The 25,229-nt window shown below is 40.6% G+C and overlaps 1 protein-coding gene across 1 annotated transcript in view; it reads right to left on the bottom strand.

The window, feature by feature from the left end:
- LOC146577274 (protein NLRC3-like) overlaps positions 1 to 25,229 on the bottom strand; it is a 276,198-nt gene that overhangs the window by 33,364 nt on the left and 217,605 nt on the right. Inside the window, exons 9-12 of the mRNA XM_085252740.1 lie at positions 22,077 to 22,250; positions 21,680 to 21,853; positions 14,913 to 15,086; positions 3,993 to 4,166 (exon numbers count right to left, since the gene is read on the bottom strand). Coding sequence (XP_085108866.1) covers positions 3,993 to 4,166; positions 14,913 to 15,086; positions 21,680 to 21,853; positions 22,077 to 22,250 — 696 coding nt within the window. The remainder of the gene's footprint in view (positions 1 to 3,992; positions 4,167 to 14,912; positions 15,087 to 21,679; positions 21,854 to 22,076; positions 22,251 to 25,229) is intronic.

Genomic DNA, 25,229 nt, shown 5'->3' with positions numbered 1-25,229 from the left:
GTTGGTTTGCCATGGAAGAGGTTTGTTGGAATAACAACAGATGGAGCGCCATCAATGACAGGGAGGAAACATGGACTGGTGGCACAAAACAAACTGGAAGAGGAAGGCGTGGAGGAGGCCATTGCTCTGCACTGCATCATCCATCAGCAGGTCCTTTGCAGCAAATGCCTGAAGTTTGACAATGTGATGTCTATTGTTGTGAAATGCATCAACCAAATCAGATCCAGGGGCTTAAAGCACCGAAGGTTCTGAGCTTTTTTAGAGGAAATGGAGTCAGAATATGGGGATGTGCTCGACTTCACTGAGGTACGTTGGCTCAGCAGGGGAAATGTATTAAAGAGACTTTTTGAGTTGAGAGCAGAAGTGAAGCCTTCATGGAGAAGGATGGAGTTAGTGTTCCTGTGCTAACTGATCCCAAATGGCTCATGGACTCAGCTTTTCTTGTTGATATGACACATGAGCTTAATGTACTGAACAAGAAGTTACAAGGCCAGGGGCAACTTGTCAGTGCTGCCTATGACAACGTGAGAGCATTCTCCACAAAACTGGCGCTCTGGAAAGCTCAGCTCTCTCAGACAAACCTTTGCCATTTCCCAGCATGCAAGGCACTCCTGGATGCAGGCACACCATTCAGTGCTGACGAGTATGTTGATGTCATTTTGAGGCTACAGGAGGAATTTGATCACAGATTTGCTGACTTCAAGACACACAGAGCCACCTTTCACATTTTTGCGGACCCCTTCTCCTTTGATGTGCAAGATGCCCCTTCTGTGCTTCAAATGGAGCTCATTGAGCTGCAGTGCAACTCTGAACTCAAAGCAAAGTTCAGGGAGGTGAGTGGAAAAGCAGACAAGCTTGGACAATTTTTGAGAGACTTGAGCCCTAGTTTCCCTCGGCTTTCCCGAATGTTCAAGCGGACCATGTGCCTTTTTGGTAGCACATACTTGTGCCAAAAGCTCTTCTCCACTTTGAACTTCAATAAGTCCAAGTACAGGTCCAGACTTACGGGTGATCATCTTCAAGACATACTGAGGGTCGCAACTGCTTCCTCCCTCAGGCCAAATCTGGCTCGGCTATGCGAGAGGAAACGCTGCCAGGTCTCTAGCAGCAAGGAGTAGGCAAGAGAAGCCATGTTCAGAAGAACAGTTCATTTTCTCCAGTGTTCCATTCATGTTCAGAAGAAGGTTATAGAACTGTTAATACAGACATTTCAATCTAAATACAGCAGATATAGAAGACTGAAAAAAACACACAAGTTCACTGACTAAAAATATCTTATTATTATTTTATTTGTGTTTTACAGATTGATTCATTTTCTTATTAATTCTTAATTTGTTTATTTATTTTTCATATTTTGTGTTAAAAAATAAAAATAAAGAGATTTGAGAGGATTGGAATTTTTTTAACCATGCCTTTCTTGTGGAAAACCTAATGCGGCCCAGCCTCACCCAGACTCTGCCTGCAGCGGCCCCCAGCTAAATTGAGTTTGAGACCCCTGTCCTACACCATAAATCAGTAAGAGAGGGTACGACCTCTCTCATGGCCCCAAGTGGTGTGTGCATGCCAGAGCACTCTGGAAGGCACACAGAGTCTTTACAGACTACTAAGGATCGAACCTCTATCATCATCCAATCGATTATAAAACTAAGCATGTATGAGTAAATATTTTTAAGCATATCCCATATGGAAAAGACTAAAAACTTATATGATGAAAGTCATACTCACGAAAGTGGCCACTTTCTCATTACTTTCATATATTGTTTTAGTAAGTATCGAAAACATACAAGTTTCATTATATAATTTTTCAAGGGATCTTATATCTGTTTTCACTCTTGTATGCTTTTCATACAAGTTTCACACAAGACAGATACAAACTTTATAAGATTTATATATCTTTTCCATATGGGAAATGACAATCAACAATATAAAGCTTACAGCTGGTTTTAATAACAACATTTATTTGTTTCTCAAATGAGAAAGAGCTATCGAGAAACACTCCTAAATCTTAAGTTCTTAACTTTTCCAGTGGGCCAAATTCAACATTATCTGCTAATGCTAAATAGGCTGCCGTTATTAACTAATGCTAATTGGATGTGAATTAGCATTATGCACTAATGCTAACACTTACTTTTTAACAATGTGAGTAGCTAATGCTAACACTATTTCCCTTAACTTTATAACAATGTGAACGGCTAATGCTAACACTCTTTTCCCTAGCAATACAACATCTGAGCTGCTAATGCTAAGTATGCTGCCATTAGCAGCTAATTCTAATTAGGGGTGAATAATTATTATCAGCTAATGCTAATATCGTTTTCTCTTCCCTTTTAACAATGTGAGCAGCTAGTGCTAGGTAGGCTGGTGCTAGCAGCTAATACTAAAGCTAAAGCTAATTTGATGTGAATTAGCATTACATTAGTGAGGAGTTAATGCTAAGTAGACTTCCATTACAGGTAATGCTAATTTTAGGTATTTAGGAATTGGCAGCTAATGCTAATACCATATTTTCTTGCATTATAACAATGTGACCAGCTAATGCTAAGTAGGTTGCCGTTATTAGCTAATACTAATTTGAGGTGAATTAGCATTATCTGCTTATGCTAACAATGTTTTTTCTTACTTTTTAACAATATGAGTAGCTAATCTGAACATTTTTTTAAATTTAATTTTAACTTTTCCCCTGCGATGTGAAGAGGTAATGCTAAATAGCACGCCATTAGTGGCTAATTCTAATTTTAGATGAAAAAGCATTAAAAGCTAATGCTAATACCATATTTTCTTGATTTATATCAATATCAGTAGCTAATGCTAGGTATGTAGCCATCATTAGCTAATGCTAATTTAGGTGAATTAGCATCATCCGCTTATGCTAACAATGTGTTTTTTTACTTTTTAACAATACGCCATTAGTGGCCAATTCTAATGTTAGATGAGAAAGCATTAACAGCTAATGCTCATACTGTTTGCTTTGTAAGAATGACAGCAGCTAATGATACGAAGTCTACCGTTGTTAACTAATGTTAATTTGATGTGAATTAGCATTATCCGATAATGGTAACTCTTTTCCCCTGCATTACAACGACGTCAGGAGTTAATGCTAAGTAGGCTGCCATTAGGGGCTAACTCTAATTAGGGGTGAACAATTATTAGCAGCTAATGCTAATACCGTTTTCTCTTTCCTTATAACAACTTGAGCAGCTAATGCTAATTTGATGTGAATTAGCATTATATTAGTGAGCAGTTATTGCTAAGTAGGCTACCATTAGCAGCTAAAGCTAATTTGAGGTGAATAAGCATTAGTAGCTAACGCTAATACCCTTTTCTCTTGTGTTATAATGATGTGAAACGTTAATATTGTTCTCAAACAACAGAATGAGAATGAAATATTGATTCTAACAGGGCCCATAAACAGTATTAGCTTAGCAGCATTAGCTTATCAGAGTTTTCATCATGGTCACATAAATCCTTAGCAGAGCAAAGTGGCCTACTTAGCAATAGCTGCTCAAGTTGTAGAAAGCAAGGGAAAACAGTAATAGCATTAGCTGCTAAATGTGCACTTGAGAACAAATTTATTGTTAATTCAGCTGTGAATGTAGAGTTTGTCATTATTTAAGCTTCCATTTCCAAATGTTAGCTGCTCCTGTCTGCCTCTTTGTCACAAACACAGACTGAAATGATTCACAGCCTTGTTTCATCCTTCTGTCACTGTGGACATACAGCATGGGAAACATACACATGGCTGACACTTTATTAGGTACACTGGTATCTATCTCAGGTACACCTGTGACCTAAATGTTCCTGCAACCAGACTCCTTGGAGACCCCTACATAAATATCCATGAACTATCCAGCTAGACTAGTGTGTCTGTCCCTGAAAATATTCCTGCATGTGTGATTGTTCATGTCTCATCTGCAGGAAACAAACAGGAAGTGAGTGAAGGACACAGGAAATGTTTCCAGCTCTTCCTCCTCTATCAGACATTCTCTCCATACCTGAGAGTGTCCAGTCTCCAGCCTGGATCCTTCAGTCCAGCCGACAGCAGCTTCATTCCTGAGGGACCTGGATGATTGTAGCTCAGGTCCAGCTGTCTCAGATGGGAGGGGTTGCAGCTCAGAGCTGAGGCCAGAGAAGTACAGCCTTCCTCTGTGATCAGACAGCCTGACAGACTGCAGACACACAAAACAACAATCAATCTGTCAACAATCGTTTTCTCTTTGTCACAATAACATCTATCCATCCATACATCCATTCAGTGTAACTTTATTTATAAGTGACAATACCCAACAGACAACAACAGTCATCTGAAGCTGTTTAACAGTGTAAGGTAACCGCCTCCACTGTGAGCAGCACTTGGTGATGGTGGGAAGAAGAACTCCCTTTGACACAAAGATCCTCCCAGTGAAAACAGGCTCCAGGAGGAGCATCTACCATGACTGGTTGCAGGGTGAGGGGAAAGAGAAGAACATGAACATCAAGAATGCAGCGAGTGGTAAAATAATAATAATAATAATGGATTGGATTTATATAGCGCTTTTCAAGGCACCCAAAGCGCTTTACAATGCCACTATTCAGTCACTCTCACATTCATACACTGGTGGAGGCAGCTACGGTTGTAGCCACAGCTGCCCTGGGGCAGACTGACAGAAGCGAGGCTGCCATATCGCGCCATCGGCCCCTCTGGCCAACACCAGTAGGCAAGTAGGGTAAAGCCCAAGGACACAACGACCAGGACAGAGAGCCCAGGGATCGAACCGGTGACCTTCCGGTTACAGATGCGATTCCCAACCCCCTGAGCCGCGGTCGCCCTAAATAAAGATTTGACCTCAGTGTGCTCAGTGTTCCTGTCTATTCCTAACATATTCCTAACACGATAGCTGCACTTTAGAGCTCTAAAACTGGAACTGACACATAAAAATACTGAGAACACAGACTAGCAGCCACTGCATGGCCTCGAGTACGTATGTGGTGCGTTCAAAGAGCATCAGCATAGACATGGTGGGTTCAACAATATAGGACATAACAATTTCTATGGCGAAAATACTATCAATGAATGAGCCATAACATTTTAGCCATGTAAACATGTTATCAGTGGGCTTTCCAACAACTTGCATTGATCATTAAAGGATAAAATACGTGAGTCGAGGTCACTACGAGCCATGCGAGGGTCAAACATGGCAGAGAACCTTCCAGCAGCATCTTGGTTTATAATCCGCCTTTGGATCATCAGTTTAGGAGATGAAGGATCCAAGTAAAATAACAAGTTAAAAAATATGCAGCTATGGTCACTCACATGGACATCCTCCACACATACATCATGTATATTTAAACCCAGGGAGAAAACAAGATCCAGTGTGTGACCCTTTGTATGTGTGGGGCCAGAAACATGCTGCCTAAAGTTAAAAGACTCAGTGACAGTGATGAGCTCAGCAGCAGTGTTACAGGATGCTTCATCAATATGACGGCTCAAATCTCCCAACCTTCTCCAATGAAATGATGGATGTCAGAAGGTCATTAAATTCAGTTAGAAAGACCCCATCAAGTAGAATAAAATACAATAACTGGTTTTTAGAGAACTGACCATCATCTGTGACTCAAATGCAGAAAAGGAGTCCAAGGTCATCAGACTGCATGTGAATCTGTCCTGGTAAACAACAGCGAGTCCTCCACCACGTCCTAAAAGACGCGGAGTTCAGATGACGGAGCAGCCAGCCGGGCAGATTTCATTCAAGTGGACATAATCAATGTTCCCTCTAAGCTGCGCACGGGCGCAATCCGCTGACACGCTCTCTGCACACAGAGTATCTGCATTGCGCACAAAAAGATATCTAACAGGCTGTGAAGCTCCTGAACTCTCTGCCCCCCTCTCACGGACAATAACCATATCCAACTTCTTAATAGCAATGAACTGGTCTGCATTGGTGCATCATATCTTTATTCTCTTCCCCCTCCTGCCCCCCCCCCCCTCCTTCTTAAATAGATAACTATCATATCTGATATCATATCTCACAGTACAATAATATTGAATGGGTTGCATTGTTGTACTTTGTCATGTTTCTCAGGTCTTTGTCTGATTTTCTACGAACATTACTTGTCATGTTCTCATGTTGTTGCTAAGGATTGTCTTATTGCATTGGAGTCACACTGGGTTAAATATGTACACTTGGGTTTTAAGGGGTATTTATTATTTTCTTCTTTTTTTTTGGGTTGTATGGAAGCCCCAAACGCAATTTCATTGTTCTTGACAATGACAATAAATAAATAAATACTAAATACTAAATACTAAATACTAACCTGAATTGAAATTAAAATAAATACGTTAACAATTCTGCTTTGCAGTGTTAGTCAGTGACTGGCTGCTCCAGTATTTAGAACGATGCCGCCTTATCCCATAGTCCAGCCAATGATTCACATTCGTATATACGCAGCTAATCAACGTCGCTGACGGGCTATGACAGCGTCCTCATGTGCCGACACCGGTGTTTTGGTTGATGTAGAGTGAAGCCACGTTAATGACAACGTGATCCAGTGATCCAAGGGACCGCTCAGGGAGTTTGTGTGTTCGCTCAGACACATGAAACATTAGAGGGAACATTGGACATAATTCTTATTTTGCTGCCACGTCTCAGTCAGACACATGAAATCTAGAGACTCTTTAATAAAGAGATCGCTTAGAATAAATGATTTGTTTGTTATGGAGCGAACGTTAAGCGGGGCCAACCGAGTTGATGACGGTCGATCTGCAAAATCAACAGCTGACTGCAGCGGCACTTGAAATAAAGACAATGCAGACCTGTGGACCTGCTGGGCAGGGCAGCGACTCCAGAGCTGGGGGAAGCAATGATCGATGAGCAGACATAGCTGTTATCAATAAAAACAGTGAACGTTTGACGGACACACCGTGAGAAAAACTGCTTCTGAGCCACAGAGCCCAGGTCCCAGTCACCGGCGTAACATATTAACTAAATGTCAGGAGAGGAAGTGGACGCAGGCACCAGGATTCTCCCCACAGCCAAGAAGCTAGCCTCTGGTAGCTTCTCAGTTTCACCTGGACGTCGGCCCTCGTTCCCCTTTTCCATCTCTCGAGGGTGAAAGTCCTGCGGGTTGTGAAGAGTAGCACACCAGGGGAGGAAGAGTTTTTCTGTTCAGCTGTTACAGTAGCTCTCCACTGAATCTTTGATGTTAAACCCTTTAAGACCTACCATAGAACCAAGTCTGCCAGAGCTTATCTTTAGATTTTTACATGCTGTAGTGCAGACCTTCCCAAACTGTGGTGCCCGCCCCCTAGGGGGGGCGCAGAGCCATGGCAGGGGGGGCGCGGTATGAAAAGGGAGGGGAACAAAACGCTTGAACACTGCTAGCACGGCGCCCACAGAAACGCAAAGCAGGAGATGAAGCATCGCTGAATATGTTTCCAAACCAACTTCATTCTAAGCCAAAGACTAGAAAATATGGTGAAGCAAATCTGCCCTTTGGCTTCACCTGCACAGGTGCTGAGGTAGGTCCCTGCGTCGGGAGCAGCGCTGGGCTCTTCCAATCATGGACAAACAGGATCCCACATTCTTAATTTTTAGTTCACAAACACTTGTTGTAGTGACTAACTACTCCTGACATTTTGGAGATGTTTGCTCTTTATAGAGTAAAGTTACAGCGGGATACAAATAACATCAGGCTGATCCTGCCACGATTTGTTCCCTCGATTCAAATCACAGACAAACAGGATCCCACAGCTGTTTATGTTTTTGAACCCATTTTGCACAGAGAGGCATTTTTTGAAAATGTATTGACAGCAATGTTGAATATTATTACAGAAGAAGAAAAAACAACTACCCGTGACGCCTTTGTAAATGGAGGGACAGTAACTGCGTGTGAATGGGGCCTCCCTGACCTCAGATATTATTATTTTGCAGCGCAGATGAGAGCAATAATATGCTGGTGTAACCAATCATACACTGCCCAATGGAAAACCATTGAGGAACAAATGCTGTCTATACCTATTCAGGCAACTCTAGCTGACAATAACTTACAAACCTATATAAAAAATACTGATAACATGTGGGTGAAAAGGACCCTTAAAACATGGAGAACTATTATAAAGGAATATAAACTCGAGACCAATATTACAGTTCTTAAATGGTGTGCTTACGACTCAGAGTTCAAACCTAATGAACTGGATTCTAGATTCAAGGACTGGACAGGTAAGGGCATAACAGCCCTGTGCAGTATAATGAAGGATGGAAAATTGTTCAGCTTTGACATGCTTAGAAAAACATTTTCATTAGAAAAAGAAGACTTCTATCGATATCTGCAGTTAAGGCACTATGCCGACACGAAGATGAGAAACGTAACAATGATAAACACACGCTTGATGGAACTGTTTATAAAAAGCTATAACTCAGAAACTATTGATAGAATTGTATCATGTCTCTATAAGGGTCTAATGGATTTGAAACCACATTCGACTTCATATATTAGAACAAAATGGGAGAAGGAAGGAGGGATAAAAATATTAGAGGAAGAATGGACGGCAATATGGAGATATCAGTGGATGTGTACCAGCTCACAAAAGTGGAGGGAATTTGGCTGGAAATGCCTAATTAGATACTTTATAACACCTTCTCAGAAGTCTCATTATGATGATAACCCCCCTGCTTGTTGGAGGAACTGTGGAAATCAAAGTGCAAATCATTACCATATTTTCTGGGACTGCTCAATCTTGAGGGATTATTGGAGAGAAATACATAATGCCTTACAGGATATCTTTAAACGTGAAATACCTCTCGAGAGTAAGACTATGTTCTTTGGATATATACCTCAGGAATGGCCTAAATATGATAAACATTTAATAAATATTTTATTGGTGGCCTGTAAAAAGAATATCACCAGAAAATGGTTATCCCCAGAGAGCCCAAACATAAGTACATGGATGGAAATCACAATGGAAATTTATAACATGGAAAAGATAACAGCTTATGTTAACCACAAGCTGGAGAAATTTACATCATATTGGGAAAACTGGGTTAAATATATCACGCCTCATAGGCCAGATTTTACTATTACAAACCAATAATTATGATGTATGTATATATATTTATAGGATCACCCCATACCAACACATCCGTGTTTTTTTTTTTTTTTTTTTTCTTTTTTTTTTTTTTTTTTTCTTAGGTTTGTTAGTTTTGTTTTTTGTTTTTTGATTTTCGGATTATGTGATGGTTTCAATTACTTCTATCGTTGTAAGTATTCTTCCCTTATGACTTGGATGTAAATTAAAATACTATTTCAGTATTTAAGGCAGATAACCTAAGTATGAAGAATGCTTACATGATGTACATACTGTGAATGCCTGCTTTTGAAACCTTAATAAAAATATGAATTAAAAAAAAAAAAAGTAACTGCGTGTGAAACCTGCAGATACTCAGAGTAACAGTATTTTGTCTCTGTCTGCCATTCTGCAATTCATCTCACATAAACAATAACGTGACGTGAAAAAAGGCGCAACCTTTGACGTTGCCAGATGAACTCTGTATTCCTCGTCCGCAAAAAAGGAGTTTTAAAAAAATCTCAGTTTTTGGTGATTTGAAACACTGTTTGGATGAAACAGCTGCGTTTTCAAAAATACCAGTGTAGGTGCGGACGTAGCGTAAAAGATTTAGTAGTTTATTTTCTTACTACCTGTAATTTATTGCAGATTACTTGTATTTGCTTAATTGTTTACTAAATGTTTGAGGTGTGAAATAAACCGCAATGGAGCAAAATATGGGCGTGTGTGGTTGGAGGATGTGTTAGTGCGTGTGCGTGCTGTTCACGTGCCGGGGGGGAGGCGAACGTTTTTCGTGTAAAACAAAGGGGGGCCCAGCAAAAAAAGTTTGGGAACCACTGCTGTAGTGCCATTTTGGGGAGCAGTTCAAGTTGCTATACATCAATACAACCGTTAAAGCCCAATTTTTAATAATATGTATGCATTCAGTCCATAGTAACTACATATACATATATACATATACAGCAAAAAGTGCAATAAACTAGAACAAATTGAAAATTGCTTTGTTTTGTATTTTTACATATATTTGTAGTTAGAGAAATTTAAGAGGTTTATCCCTCAAAACGGAAGAACTAAAAAAGTTGCACAAAATAGTTTCCAACCACAGGAAATGTAATTTGAGTGTATCCATAGTTGTATTTTTGAGATACACCAAATTGTATATACTGCATGAAAAACTAAAATAAATACTACCATGTGAATTTGCAAGAAAAACTTCAGTGCATCAAAATAAACTATTTCCAACTGTGTAATTTGAGTTCTAAGCCTCCCAGAAACTATACTGAAAGGGTAAACTCAAACATGACTTTTAAAAACACCAGTGTAGGCTTCAAGGTAAAAAAAACAAACAAACAAACAACTAGAATTTTCGCAAAAACGACGTCACTTCAGGTTTCGGGCAGGTAATGGCGGACATACGATAGTTTGGGCTGACATCTATTCCAACGTAGGAAGTGCTATGAACATCTGATCGGATTGGCAAAGCGTGTTTCTGGAATATTACTTTTTTGTTGCTGCAAGTGCTTTTCATGCAACTTTTGCAAAGCTATGTGTGGAAGGAAACGGTGACCTAGGATAAGCTGGATACATAAGATGTAAGTACAACTCCGGTTTCACATGCAAAAATAAAAATTATTGCACTAGCTTGTGTGGTTGCCGATCTACAGGCATTTAAAAATAGTTACGCAAAACTGAGCGTTCCCACTCTGACCGGCCTTAAAGGGTTAACAGTATCTCCCAATCATAATTTAAAGCAGCAGAAATTAAGTCAGAACTCAAAAGAGCAAAAATGACATTACAAAAAATGATTGACGACAGTGAAAAACTACATTGTTGCCTCCAGCAAGCTGCAGCGGCGGCAAAGCCAAACACAGGCGCCATCTTGTTTGACAGAAGAACGTAGCACACAGCAGCTACAAGCATAGAGTGCACCACTATTGTTCAAATGGAAGAAATAGAAAACACTCAATAAATCCTTCCACAGCTGAAACTAATGTAGACAATGTCAGGGGAGGAAGTCAAACTGAACTTATGACACCAAGCACGATAACTACCAAAATAATGCAGGAAAAGTAAACTAAGAAACCCTAAAGCAACTAAACAGAGCAGCTAGCAATAAACAAGAAGTGTAAACTATAAAAACATAGAAGCTAAATGCTAACATGGCTAACACTATCATCACTGTATGTAGCCCGACTCTTCTCACAGCAACATACAACTGTCATGGCTAGACATCTCACTGATTGGCTCATGTTAGCTTGTGAAAATATAACGTCCCAGCAGTACTAGCTGTTTTATATACTGTTTAAAATAAGCGAAATGTGCTTATAATGTGTAAATAAAGGCTGAAGCAGCTAGCACTGTTAGCATCAGCACCAAGCCCTGTTACATTTGTACACTGTTAGAGCAATGGCTCCAATCTACAGCCTTTAAAATAATGATTAAAATGCTGTGATTGCAGCCATTCCCCAACTCTCTGTGAATGGTTCTCATGGCTATTGATCAGTGGGCTTTGATCAGTGGGCTTTGATCAGTGGGCTTTGATCAATGGTCATGAGAATTAGCATAATTATGATTAAGGAACTGACCTCCCAGCCCATTGTTCCTTCAGTGGGCTGGTTTCAGTCATTATGCAAATGTACTGTTTATAAGATTGAAACCTGCAGTCAGCCGAGATTGAAGAAGTCACCTGGATGATGATGAAACATTTCTCCCACAAAACGCTACGTCCAGATGAACAGAATCAACTTTTGGAGATTTACTTACCTGGATGATTATTGGTTATTGGTAACTTTATTGTCCCTAATGGGAAATTGATTTGCAGTATGTCCGTACAAACAAACAAACAGGCAACCAACACATCACATACACACTCCAAAATAATATAATATAATATAAGCCTGAGAAAACAACCTAGATTTTTCATCAAAAAAGTACAATGTGCAATGGCAACAACACATATGGTTCAGTGTTATTAACTATGATAATAGCAGTAGGTACAAAAGACAATCTATGTCTCTTTGTCTTCACTGCAGGCACTTTATAACGACGACCTGATGGAAGCAGTTGAAAATCATTAAAGAGAGGATGATCTGAACACAACATGACAGAGGTCGCCTTCCTCAGCACCTGCCTGTTATAAAAGTCCACAAGCTGGACCTGAGACCTCCCTGAAATCTTACCAGCCACTTTAACCAGGTTGTTAAGTCTGGTCTTATTATTCAGAGACATATTATCGTACCAAGCAATGATACAGAAAGTTAAAACAGATTCAATAAAACTTTTATAAAAAACGAGTCATCATTGCAGATGAAACATTGAAACCTCTCAACCTCCTTAAAAAGTCTTTGTTGAACCTTTTTCACTGTAGCAGCAAGATGTGACTCAAAGCACAGAGCTTTATCAAGAACAACCCCCAAATACTTATAACTGTCCACCAGTTCAATGGCTGCACATTTACCACTGTTAGCGCAGGATGAGGGGATGTCTCCCTGAAGTCAATAACCATGTCCTTGGTTTTCAAGGTGCTGATCGTTAAGAAGGACTGATCACACCACGAAACAAACTCATCCACAACAGGCCCATGGGAATCCTCTTCACCATGAAGGAGGCTTACAATGACTGTGTCATCTGCGTATTTAATGAAATGCCTGTTGGCCTGTGTACTGCGACAGTCATTAGTGTACAAAATATACAGTAGAGGAGAGAGACAACAACCTTGCGGTGAGCCAGTGGAAGAGTTCAGCTGTTTGGAAAAACAGCCGTTCACTCTCACACACTGAGATCTGTCAGTTAAAAAGTTTAAAACCCAACCAACGAGATTAAGATCAAGTGTAAACTGGTTAAGAAGTTTATCAGCTAAAAGATGTGGCTGGATAGTATTAAAAGCTGAAGAAAAATCAATAAATAAGAGCTGAGCATGAGCTTTGGCGCCATCAAGATGGCGATAAAGGAAGTTCAACAGAGTGACCACTGCATCATCAACACGTCTACGAGGCCTGTATGCAAATTGTAGAGGGTCTATAAGCTTCTCTACTTGCTAACTGAGAGTCTGAACTAAAACCAGGAAGACTTATCTTATTACAGTCACTGTAACAGTGACCAGTCATGTGTTTCATGCCTGCCCAGGCCACCCTTAAGTTATTGCTACCCATCTCCGCCTCTACCTTATCCTTGTATTTTACTTTGGCTTTTTTAATTTCTGATCTGATCTCCTTCCTAATTTCTCTAACTTTCAAGATATTCCCTTCAATAAAAGCTTTTTTCCTTTCATGAATCAGCCTCATAAGACCTTTTGAAGACCATGGTTTGTTATTAGGAAAAAAATGGAGATGGTGTCAGTCGCATTCTTAGGATTCGCTTTAGGGTGGATGTAAACAATGGTGACGTTGATCTGTGGGAATTCCCTCGGCAGATAAAACGGCCTCAAAGACACAGAGAGGAGCTCAATGTCAGGCAGACACACTTGTCTACGAACGGTCACATTTTTACACCATTTCTGATTTATATACAAACACACTCCTCCTTGAGATTTCTGGGTAGCTCCGGGGTCTCGATCCAAACGTATGGGAAACCCGAAGCCATTTAGTTCCAGAGAACAATCAGGGTCAGAGTCCTTGAGCCAAGTCTCTGTGAATGCCATTAGACATGTATCCCTGTAGCCACGCAAGTGTGCGACATTCAAATGCAGTTCATCCAATTTACTCCTCAGAGACTGCACATTAGCCAGGATTATTGATGGTAAAGGAATGACTCCAAACAACCGTCAGGATTGCCAATAAAATCATGCGAAATAAAAAACCCATCTTCGTTAAAAGAAGTTCCACAAAGCACAAGCCGATGCTATAGAATTTCCTCAGGCAAAAAAATATATATATAAAGGAATAAAAGAATGAAATAAAATAAGTTAAAACACTGACACTGACAGAGAGAGACAACCTGCTGGTCGCCACAAGAGCAGCGCCCCTCTTTCTAGTCTAGTCTAGACTGAGAATGCATCAAGACCACTCACTCACCCTTCCCTCCTGCCTCTCAGCTGCTGAAACTCACAGTTTGTTACCACGGAAGAGTCACTCCTTCATCTGAGATGAAGCCTGATAGTCTGACTGATGCAATATAACATTCAGTCTACACTTTGTTTTTGTGCAAAGATGATAAAGAGGAAATACTAATAACATAAACAAAAATAAATGTCCAATTTAGAAATCTTATTCTTTTTTGCTCTATAAAATAGTTGTTTTTATTTTTCAGTCACTCATCGTAGCAGTAGGATTTACATGAAAATAAAAACAAATTAAGTTTGAGAGAAAAAGTACATTTTTGGCACTCTCTGGGCAACTGACTTAGAGACTCAAATGACTTAAAAAACCCGATTCATTTTGGTGAGTGACTCATTTAAACTCGATTCGGTAAAAAGAATCAAATTTACCATCACTAATACAAATCCCTTTGGAGAAAACAGCTTTAAAATATGTATTGTTAAATTCCAGATGTTTCTTTGCAAGGAAAACTCAGACACTGAAACAATACCACCAGTAACCTCCTACATATGGAAATGTGGTGTCATTAAAGACATAATAATTTCATTAATACCCAATATCCAGCAAAATATGTAATTTGAACATTTTGTTCCTAACGAAATCAAATGTATATATTGTAGAAGATTAGCCAAATTTATGTAAAATGGCCAGTACATGAATTAAAAAAATAAATAAATAAACAAAATCGTATGACTGTGACAAATTTTACACAGTAATTCAGTCTAATAATCCACTCAAATATAAATATAAGTTTAGCTAAAAGCTCTATAGATAAGTCAATCAATAATATAATTCACATTTTAAATGATCATATGTGTTAACGTTTGAATCCTGACCTGAGAGTTTCCACTGCACACTGTGAACTCTTTAGTCCAGCAGACAGAAGCTTCACTCCTGAATCCTGCAGGTCAGAGTTACTCAGGTCCAGCTCTCTCAGACTGGAGGACTGGGAGCTGAGGACTGAGCACAGAGCTTCACAGCTTCTCTCTGACAGGTTACAGCCACCCAGTCTGAAAAACAAAAGATAATCTATAATACTTATGTAAAGTTTGTTATTATATTACATGCCATCTTTTTATTTTTGATGAAACCTTAACATACTAAGATACAACATCATATGGATGAACTTGAATAAAATGTTTTTTTTTAATTATATCTTTATTTGGATTGGACAAGAAAAAACCATCTGCATAGCAGTATATGAATAACATGGGAACAAAGTCCTTCCAGGTTTTAGATTAAGTCCAGGAGAGCAAATGATAAACAAAGTGATCAGCGGGTGCATATTAACCTCCACTAGCTATTACTAGGACAGTTGCTCGCATGCTCTCCCAAAGGAGATATATAGAACACATTACATGGAACTATAAACACAAACTGGGAGGGGTGCCCATGCTGCAATCATTGTGAAGAAATAAGTAAATAAACAAGCAATAGTAATAGAAGTAAATGTAAAAAACAAACAAACAAAAAACAACCAAGTAATAGTGAGATCAAGTGAAGTCAGCCCTCGTGGGGGTGATGAATTGGATCCAATTGTTCCAAATTTGGTAGAATTTGGCTTTTTGATTTCTTAACAGATATGTAAGTTTTTCCATCCTAAATATCTCTAAAATGATCCCAAACCAGTCGTCTAGGGTAGGCTGGGCCTGGCTTAACCATCTTCTAGTAATTGTTTTTTTACTTGCCACCAAGAGTAATTGCACCAACTTAATCTCACTCCTACATTCCAGAAAGGGGACCAAACCCATGTATAAAACCTTAAAATCTAAAGGTATTTGAACGTTAAAGACTGCACTTAAGGAGACCTGAACGTTTTTTAACTTGGGACAGTCCCAAAAGACATGAAAATGGTTAGCAACAGTCGAGCCGCATTGTCTCCAGCATTGCATATAAGCCCCTTTGTACCTCTCCTGATATGGAGTCTTGAAGTACCTAATAATATTCTTCCAGCCATGTTCCTTCCAGCTCATAGAACTGGACGTGGACCACTGGCAGTACAAAACATTTTCCCACTCCCCCACAGAAATAGCAATCCCTGATTCCCTTTCCCATTTATCCTTAGTGTATAAAGTATTATCCTTGCTGGCACTAGAGAGGGCTTTGTATAGTTTAGAAATAGATTTAGTAGGGGTCATGGTTGTGGCATTTTTCAGGATGAGGAAAAAATGCGACTCAGCATCATTGAAGTCGGACAGTTTGCATTCATGATCAATATATGATCTCAGCTGTAAGTTTCTATGAAAGTTGTATTTTGTCAGGTTGTGATCGTCCCGTAAGGCCTCAAATCTGAGCACAATATTTCTATGAGTAAGAGAGAGGAATGTCGTAAGGCCATAGGATATCCATGCTTCAAAGTTAGAGTCGTGTCTGTTTGGAATAAAATCCGAGTTGAAAGCAACCCACCTGAAGATTTTTAGCATTTTGTGTATCCCACAGATGTTGATTACCTTCTGCCAAACTTGGAGGGTGTGGGTTAACCAGGGGTTCCCCAGCTTTTCCAGCCGGCACATTAGACCCTTATCTGCCATTACAGCTTGTAGGGGGAATCGGTCCAACAGGCTGGACTCCAGTTCCTTCCACCTAGCCGTGTATGTTTTGTTACACCAATATAAGAGGGGGGTTATTTGAGCGACATAATAGTAATTCCTGAGGCAGGGGAGACCCAGTCCTCCCTTTTCCTTGGGGAGCTGGAGGGTAGCATATTTAATCCTTGGCTTTCGGCCCTGCCAGATAAATCTGGAGATCCATTTGTCCCACTCAATAAATTGGTAATCGCTCACTTCTATTGGCAAGTTTCTAAAAAGATAAAGCAGTCTGGGGAGCGTGTCCATCTTGATTGCGGTTACCCGGGAGCTGAGACGCATAAAGGGGACCAGATTCCATCTGTGCAAATCAGCTTTTATACTTGCAGATATTGGCTCGTAGTTTGCCTGAAAGAGCAGCGAGAGGTCCGCAGTCAAATATATTCCCAGGTACTTAATTTTCTCATTATCCCGATTTACTGTAAATTTGAGTAGAGATGTGTAATATTCTCCTAATGTTGTCAGTTGTTTGTCTATAGTGAATGAAACCAGTCTGATCTAAATCGATGAGGTCAGGTAAAAACTTCTCCAGCCTACGAGCAAGAATAGAAGTAAATAGTTTGTAATCCAAGTTAAGGACACTGATTGGTCGATAGTTTCCACATTCTCGTTTATCTTTCCCCTCTTTTGGGATAATTGAAATAGTTGCCTCCCTCCAGGAGGGTGGGATTTCTCCCTCCTGTAGGATGTAGTTAAATGACTTCAGCAATGTGGGGACTAGATCTGCCCTCAGGGTGCGATACCACTGAGAACTGAACCCGTCCGGCCCAACTGCCTTACCTGGTTTTAATCTGGAAAAAGCATTAATTTCTTCCACTAAAATGGGATGTGTTAGAAGCTCATTTTTGAGAGACGGGAGTGAAGGTAATTCTAGAGAGCTAAGAAAGGCATCAGTACAATTCTCCTCCGTAGCATTGGGCTGTGAGTACAGCTCCCTAAAGAAGGTCTCAAAACATTTCTGAATGTCTTCTAATTTTGATTCCAGAATATTAGTCTTGGGGTCCTTGATTTGGTATATCGTACTTTCCTCTAGTTGTTTGCGTTATTTATGTGCCAGATATTTTGCAGATTTCCCTCCTGTCTCATAGTATTTTTGCCTCAAAAAAATTAAGTTATTTTGGGCCTCCTGGGTGTAAATATCATTAATTTCATCCTGTATTTTCCTGATATCCTGCTTCAGAGTAGGATTTGCGGTGTTTATGTCTTCCTATTCTTTCAACTTTAAATTTGCCTGTAGTTCTGCTAATTTTTGCCCTTTGATTCTCTTTAAGTGGGAGGCGATAGAAATTAATGTACCTCTCATTACCGCTTTGAGCGTATCCCAAAGAATAGCTGGAGATACCTCTCCTGTGTCATTAACATCTAGAAATTCTTTAATGTCTACCTTTAATTTGGAAACTATGGCAGGATCATTAAGGTGCGATAACAATTTCCACAGTGTGGTACATTTTTTCCTAGCCACCTGCAAAGATAGAGAGATAGGACTGTGGTCAGATAGATCTCTTGTTAATATGTCACAGTCTTTGACCCTAAACCTATCAACTTTAAACATAAAAAAGTAGTCCAGCCTTGCATACACTTTAAAGGAACCAGAGTAATGAGTGAAATTTCTGGTAGATGCGTAGCGGTCCCTCCATACATCTATTATCCCCATCTCTACCATATAGGAATTGACTTTTCTAGTAAGTGCTGTTACCTGGTTGGTTGGGGAGGAGGAGTCTAGTTTAGGGTCAAGTCTAAAGTTAAAACCCCCCCACAGACAACTATCCCCTGAGAATCCAGCAATAAATCAAACCTATTCCTATAGAATAGCCAATCGCTCCCGGGGGGAGCATAAACATTTAAAATTGTGATTTCAGACCCCTCTATCCATTCTGTTATTCTAACCAATCTGCCTTCCTCGTCACAGAGTTCTTAGATATGTTCATAGTTAAGTGTACCAGAGATAAGTGTAGCCACACCCCTCTTGTGTTTGGACTTAACGGAAGAGGAGAATACATATTTAAAACCCTTTCTTTTCAATCTCAAGTGATCTACTTGGTTCATGTGTGTCTCCTGAAGTAATGCAATCTGGGCCTTCTCCTTCCTTAGTTTGGACAGTATCTTATTCATCTTAATCACGTTCAGAACCCCGTTAACATTAAAAGAGATTACTTTCACTGACTCACTTCCCATAAAGGTATATTAAGTTACCACAGCGCATAAACTCAATAGCAGCAGGCAACCCCCTCTTAAAACAGTAACAAGTGAAAAAAGTTAGGAATGAACTGAAAACATTTGAACATAACTGGAGCTTGAAAGCTCCTAAGCTGGCTTCTGACAGTGGAGCACTTCCACTGACACCCTCACAACTTGAAGGGAAACCCCTTATTACTCCCTGAGTTAGGGGGCTTTCCACTGCGACGTCACTCACAGCACGAGAAGCCCCACCCATTTTAGCTCGACAGTAACCATATTTCACCATGTTGTCCATAGCTAATACATAACATTAAATTCGTTCTCTTCACGTCTGTATACTTGCAGCTTCTCTCTATATCCCGCAGCTCCTCGGATCTGACGCGGACGCCGACCACCAACTCCCCGCCACAGCGGGCATCTTTGTAGTTTTTCTCTGGGGGTTGCCGGTGGTGTAATCACCTTTACCGGCAGGCCCCGACTCGCCAGGTCAGCCGTTGCCTCCTCCACCGTGTTGTAGGTTTTCACTCCTTCTTCGAAAAAAACCTTAAGGTGCGCTGAGTAGAGGGTCCTAAACCGTACATTCTTCTCTTTTAGGACCTTTCGTGCCTCTGCATACTCCTTCCTCATAGCCATGATCTCAGGGGGGTAATCGTGGTCGAGGTTGATCTTGCTGGAATTCAGCATAAAACCTTTCTTTTGCCAAGCGAGCCTCAGCACTTCTTCTTTAACCGTGAAGCACAGGAATTTTACCAGGATCGATCTGGGTTGGGAGCCGTCCGGAGGGAGTAATGATAACACTCTGTGTGCTCTCTGAATTTGTAACGGTGTTGATGGTGGGATGGCGAGATTCTCCCGGAGTAGCTTCTCCACAAAGTGGGCCATAGATGGAGCTCCCGATTCTTCTCCCTCCGGCACCCTGTACAGTCTGAGCGACTCCCTCCTCGAGTAAGCCTCCAGTGATGTTAGTTTTGTTTGAAACTTTTCCTGCATGCTTTCTTCCATTTGCGCAACATCTCTAAAGTTAGAAATATCCTGTCTCAGAGTGACGCTGAAAAACTAGTTCATGCATTTATTACTTCCAGGCTGGACTATTGTAATTCGTTATTATCAGGATGTCCAAAAAACTCCCTGAAAAGCCTTCAGTTAATCCAAAATGCTGCAGCAAGAGTCCTGACAGGGACTAGAAAGAGAGAGCAGATTTCTCCTGTATTGGCTTCCCTTCATTGGCTTCCTGTTAAATCCAGAATTGAATTCAAAATCCTGCTCCTCACATACAAGATCTTAAATAATCAGGCCCAATCTTATCTTAATGACCTTGTAGTACCATATCACCCCATTAGAGCACTTCGCTCTCACACTGCAGGCCTACTTGTTGTTCCTAGAGTATTTGAAAGTAGAATGGGAGGCAGAGGCTTCAGTTTTCAGGCCCCTCTTCTGTGGAACCAGCTTCCAGTTTGGATTCAGGAGACAGACACTATCTCTACTTTTAAGATTAATCTCATATTTCCATTAAAAGTGTTGAATTTGACTGTTTGATGTTCTTTATGATCTCTGGCACCAGTTCATCTGTAGGCTGAGCTCAATCCATCCATTTAGTGAAATTATGTTTAAAGGTCTCCTTGTTTTCTGAGCATGCACAGATCCTGAAGCAGAAAGCCTGGGTTAATAGAGAAATGATCATCACTGTGATGATGCTCATCATCTCTGACTGGGATTTGAGGTTTTGTCAAAGCAGCAAAGAAAGCCTGGCTATGTTGGACTGGGTGTGGAAGCAGCTCCCAGTTTGAGTTCAGGAGACAGACGCCCTCTCTACTTTGAAGATCAGCTTCAAACTTTACTTTTTGCTAAAGCATATAGTTAGGGCTGGGCCAGGTGACCCTGAATCCTCCCTTAGTTATGCTGCAATAGACGTAGGCTGCCGGGGGATTCCCATGATGCATTGAGTTTTTCCTTTCCAGTCACCTTTCTCACTCACTATGTGTTAACAGACCTCTCTGCATTGAATCATATGTGTTATTAACCTCTGTCTCTCTTCCACAGCATGTCTTTATCCTGTCTTCCTTCTCTCACTCCAACCAATCACAGCAAATGGCCCCGCCCCTCCCTGAGCCTGGTTCTGCCAGAGGTTTCTTTCTGTTAAAAGGGAGTTTTTCCTTCCCACTGTCGCCAAAGTGCTTGTTCATAGGGGGTCATGTGATTGTTGGGTTTTTCTCTGTATTTATGAAGTGCCTTGAGGTGACTTTTGTTGTGATTTGGCGCTATATAAATAACATTGAATTGCATTGTTAGTATCTCAGACAAAATCTCGTCTGTGTTCTGGAGCTTATCTTTGTGTTCTGCAACCCTGGTTTCCACATCATTAAGCCGCGCATTGGCTTTATCCAACTCACCCCTTATTTCCACCAGTTGCGCTTTCGTGTCTTTTCGAAATTCTTTCACCTCTTTCCCAACGCCTCTCAGTTCTTTCAGTATCAGCGTCAAACTTGCTGGGTCAACCTCATCTTCTGTCCCAGAATCCTCGCGGCTAGGAGTGGGAGAGTGGCCTCGGCTAGCCCTATAGGGGCTAACGTTAGCCCCTTCTGTTAGCTGCACATTGCCATCTTCCACGTTTTCAAACGTTAACTTCTTAGCTATTTTGTTCTTTCTGGACATCATTTAAACCCCTTTTTCCTCTTTATGTGCACTTAGATAGTGTATTAATTTACTTGGGGCAGTTTTAATAAGTTTCAGTCGAGAGCTCTCGTACTAGGTGTCCATCCCCATGAGCGCCGGAACCGGAAGCCTTGAATAAAATGTTTAATTGGTTCATTTAAAAAAAACAAAATGTCAATTGATCTGACCTCAGAGTATTTAGTTTACAGTTTAAACTTTGTAGTCCAGCAGACAGAATCTTCACTCCTGAATCCTGCACATTTTTGATACTCAGGTCCAGCTCTGTCAGAGTAGAGGACTGAGAGCTGAGCATTGAGGACACAGCTTCACAGTTTTCCGCTAGAAGTTCACAGACGTTGAGTCTGAAAATGAAAACATGAACAAAGACTGATGTTAAAGTGTAATCAGGGTGCAATAACTAATCTTATATTTTAAGAATCCTTGTTGTTTTATGCTGAGCAGATGTGGTACGAAACAACAGTAAATTGATCAAGTTTACCTCTACTGTTTAAATTGCTGGATTTATTTTCTCAGTTAAAAACAAAACAAACAAACAAAAGAAAAAAGAATACAAATCGGTCAGACCTCAGAATATTCAGTTTGGCGTGTGGGCTCTCCACTGCAGCAGACAGAAGCTTTACTGCTGAAGCCTTCAGGCTGTCGGTACTCAAGTCCAGCTCTCTCAGACTACAGGACTGGGAGCTGACCACTGACAACAAATCTGTACAGACTTTCTCTGACAGGTTACAGCTGCTCAGCCTGAAAAAAATAACAAGAACAACAAAACAATAATATTTATTATCAAATAAAATCTCTTTATATGTTGAATCTAAGTAATCAAATGTGTACAAATGAGTACACTACAATGCACAATTAAATAAAAAAAATGTTCAAGAATTTAAGTGTAACAGAAGAAAAATATTTCAAATTAAACACAATTATTCCAATGTATGTAAATGGAAACCAGTGAAGACCAGGTTGATTTAGTGACAGTAGTTCAGTGTCTGCTGGCACAGGCCTGTGAGTACTGCAGTATTACACTTACTACAGTACTGCTGGTCACTTTATTAATTCTAATATGTGTGATTACTGTAAATGTAGTTATAAATAATGTATCACATCCTGGACTCTCATTTCATTTTCTGTCTAAAAGCTGCTTTGGCTCATTCCCCTTTAAAGCCCCGCTCTCCCTAAAGGCCAACTTTATTTTGATTGGATGATTTCATAAAGCACGCTGAAGGGCAGTAGCCAGTTATCATGAGCTCCATCTCCTCAACCTTCTGGTTTAGAAATTATAAGAAACTGTAAACCTCATAAAAACCCGTCTTGATCCATGCTCAATCATCCAGGTTAGTAAATCCCAAAAGTTGATTCTGTTCATCTGGACGTAGCGCTTTCAGTGGGAGAAACATTTCGTCACTCATCCAGGTGACTTCGTCAGTCTCAGCTGACTTCTGGTTTCCAACCCTATAAAAAGTACATTTGCATAATGACTGAAACCAGCCCACTGAAGGAACAATAAGGCTGGGAGGTCAGTTCCTTGACCATTAGGTTTGAGTCATTATGCAGATGTACTCTTTATAAGATTGGGGAAAGCTGCAGTCAGCTGAGCCTGAAGAAGTCATCTTGATGAGTGACAAAATGTTTCTCCCGCTGAGAGCGCTACGTCCAGATGAACAGAATCAAACTTTGGGGGCTCATAAAATCATGATTAGAAATCTTCTCAGATGTATTTTTACATTTTAGATCCACAGCAACAAAGTTCACAGCAGGATGTCTCTGTTCAGTAATTATTATGCCCATTACCTGCAAACTGTGAGGTACGCAGGTAATGTCAGGTAAACACTAGCTGTCTGAAACTGTTCCTGTTAAATGTGTGTATAAAGGAAATAAGCTGAAATACAGAGACTGGGTGGATCTGTGCTTTGACTTTGACACCAAAAATTTCTTCCTGTTAAAAGGGAGTTTTTCCTTCCCACTGTCGCCAAAGTGTTTGCTCATAGGGGGTCATATGATTGTTGGGTTTTTCTCTGTATCTATTACTGTACGATCTACTGTACAATATAAAGCGCATTGAGGTGACTGTTGTGATTTGGCGCTATATAAATAAAATTGAATTGAATTGAATTACATCCCATTTCAGGTACCTAGAACCTGAACCTTCTCTGGAAACCTGGGACGCTGGCGGGTTTCTCTTGCTTACCTATCTGCTCATCCTCTTTCTTTCTGCTCGCATGATGATTTCCTGGTTGAGTTTGTAAAGACTTTTGCTCAGGACCTTCTTGCTGTGCGGCAACAGTGCTAACCACCGTCCGCTGTATGTTTTTCAGTCATTAAATCAAACCATGAAAGATCAGCTTGCTTCTCGTGATGAACCTGTCTGTTTTCGATTCCACACCAGGGTCTGCCCACTGGAAAGTTCAGGGATAAGGGTGGAGGATACTCACACAAACATAAAAACCCAGATTGCAACTCCAACTCTCTGTTCTACTTAACCAGACCTTTCAGGCTCTTGTTCAATTAGAACCTCATGGAGTCTGAGTTAGCGAGACAGTTAAACATCCCTCTATGCCCCCTTAATCCGCCCATTCCCACTAAGTCATTAAATAACCGAGTGTCCCCTCACATAACTCAGCGCACAGAGCCTGTCACCCCTGGCAATCACAAGAAAACACTTACCTTTTTTGCTTTTCATGCACCTCACAAACCACTCATACTCGGGTTTCCTTGGCTAGAATTACATAACCCCCACTTAGACTGGTCAGGTCAGAGGGTAATCAGTTAGAGTCTGTTCTGTCATTCAAATTGCCTTGTTTCTGCCCGTCCACCGGAACCTGTGGAACCATCAACCAACACTGAGACTGTTTTAGATCTCTCCTCTGTCCCCACCAAATGTCATGATCTTCAGGAAGTATTTAGCAAAAGTAAAGCGCTTTCACTGCCACCTCACAAACCACAGGACAGCACCATAGAACTACTCTCTGGCTCCACCCGGCCTTCTAGCTGGCTGTATAACCTGCTTAGACCTGAGTGTGCGGCTATGGAAAAGTACATTAAGGAATCCCTCGGTGCAGGCATAATCCAACGATTGTCATCTCAAGTTGGAACTTCTTTTTTGTGGGGAAAAAGGATGGCTCTCTCTGGCCATGCATTTACTTCAGGGGCCTCAGTGATATTACCATCAAGAATAAGTACCTATTACCTCATTAGCTCTGCTTTCAGGCCATTTCACAGTGCCACTGGGTTTACAAAACCCCACATCCGCAACGCTTACCACTTTTTCCAGATCAATCAGGGAGACAAGTGGAAGACCGTTTTAAACATGCCATTGGGGGACTACGAGTATTTGGTCATGCCGCCTGGGTTAACTAATGCTCCCGCAATGTTTCAAGATTAGTTAACGATGTCCTCCGGGAATTCCTTGACAGGTTCGTATTGGTGTATCTGGATGATATCCTCATTTTTCCCAAAACCTGCGAGGAACATCAGTCTCATGTCCATGCTATTTTTCCAACGTTTGCTGGAGAATAAACCTTATGTCAAAGCAAAAAAGTGTGAATTCCATTCCTCATCAATAACTTTTTTCAGTTACATTTTGGCACGGGGGCAGGTGAAGACGGATCTGGCAAATGTGAAAGCTTTAACAGAGTGGCCTACCCCTTGTACCCATTGTAGATTCAAGAAGCATCTCCAATGGGTTTTGGGAATAGCAAATTTTTATAGACTGTTCATTTTCAA

Source organism: Mchenga conophoros, linkage group LG3 (assembly GCF_057382185.1).
Source record: "Mchenga conophoros isolate Kocher_MC1m ecotype Shallow Benthic linkage group LG3, M_conophoros_male_GT1.1, whole genome shotgun sequence".
Classification (NCBI taxonomy): Eukaryota; Metazoa; Chordata; class Actinopteri; order Cichliformes; family Cichlidae; genus Mchenga; species Mchenga conophoros.
This window is presented reverse-complemented; position numbering and strand designations above follow the sequence as displayed.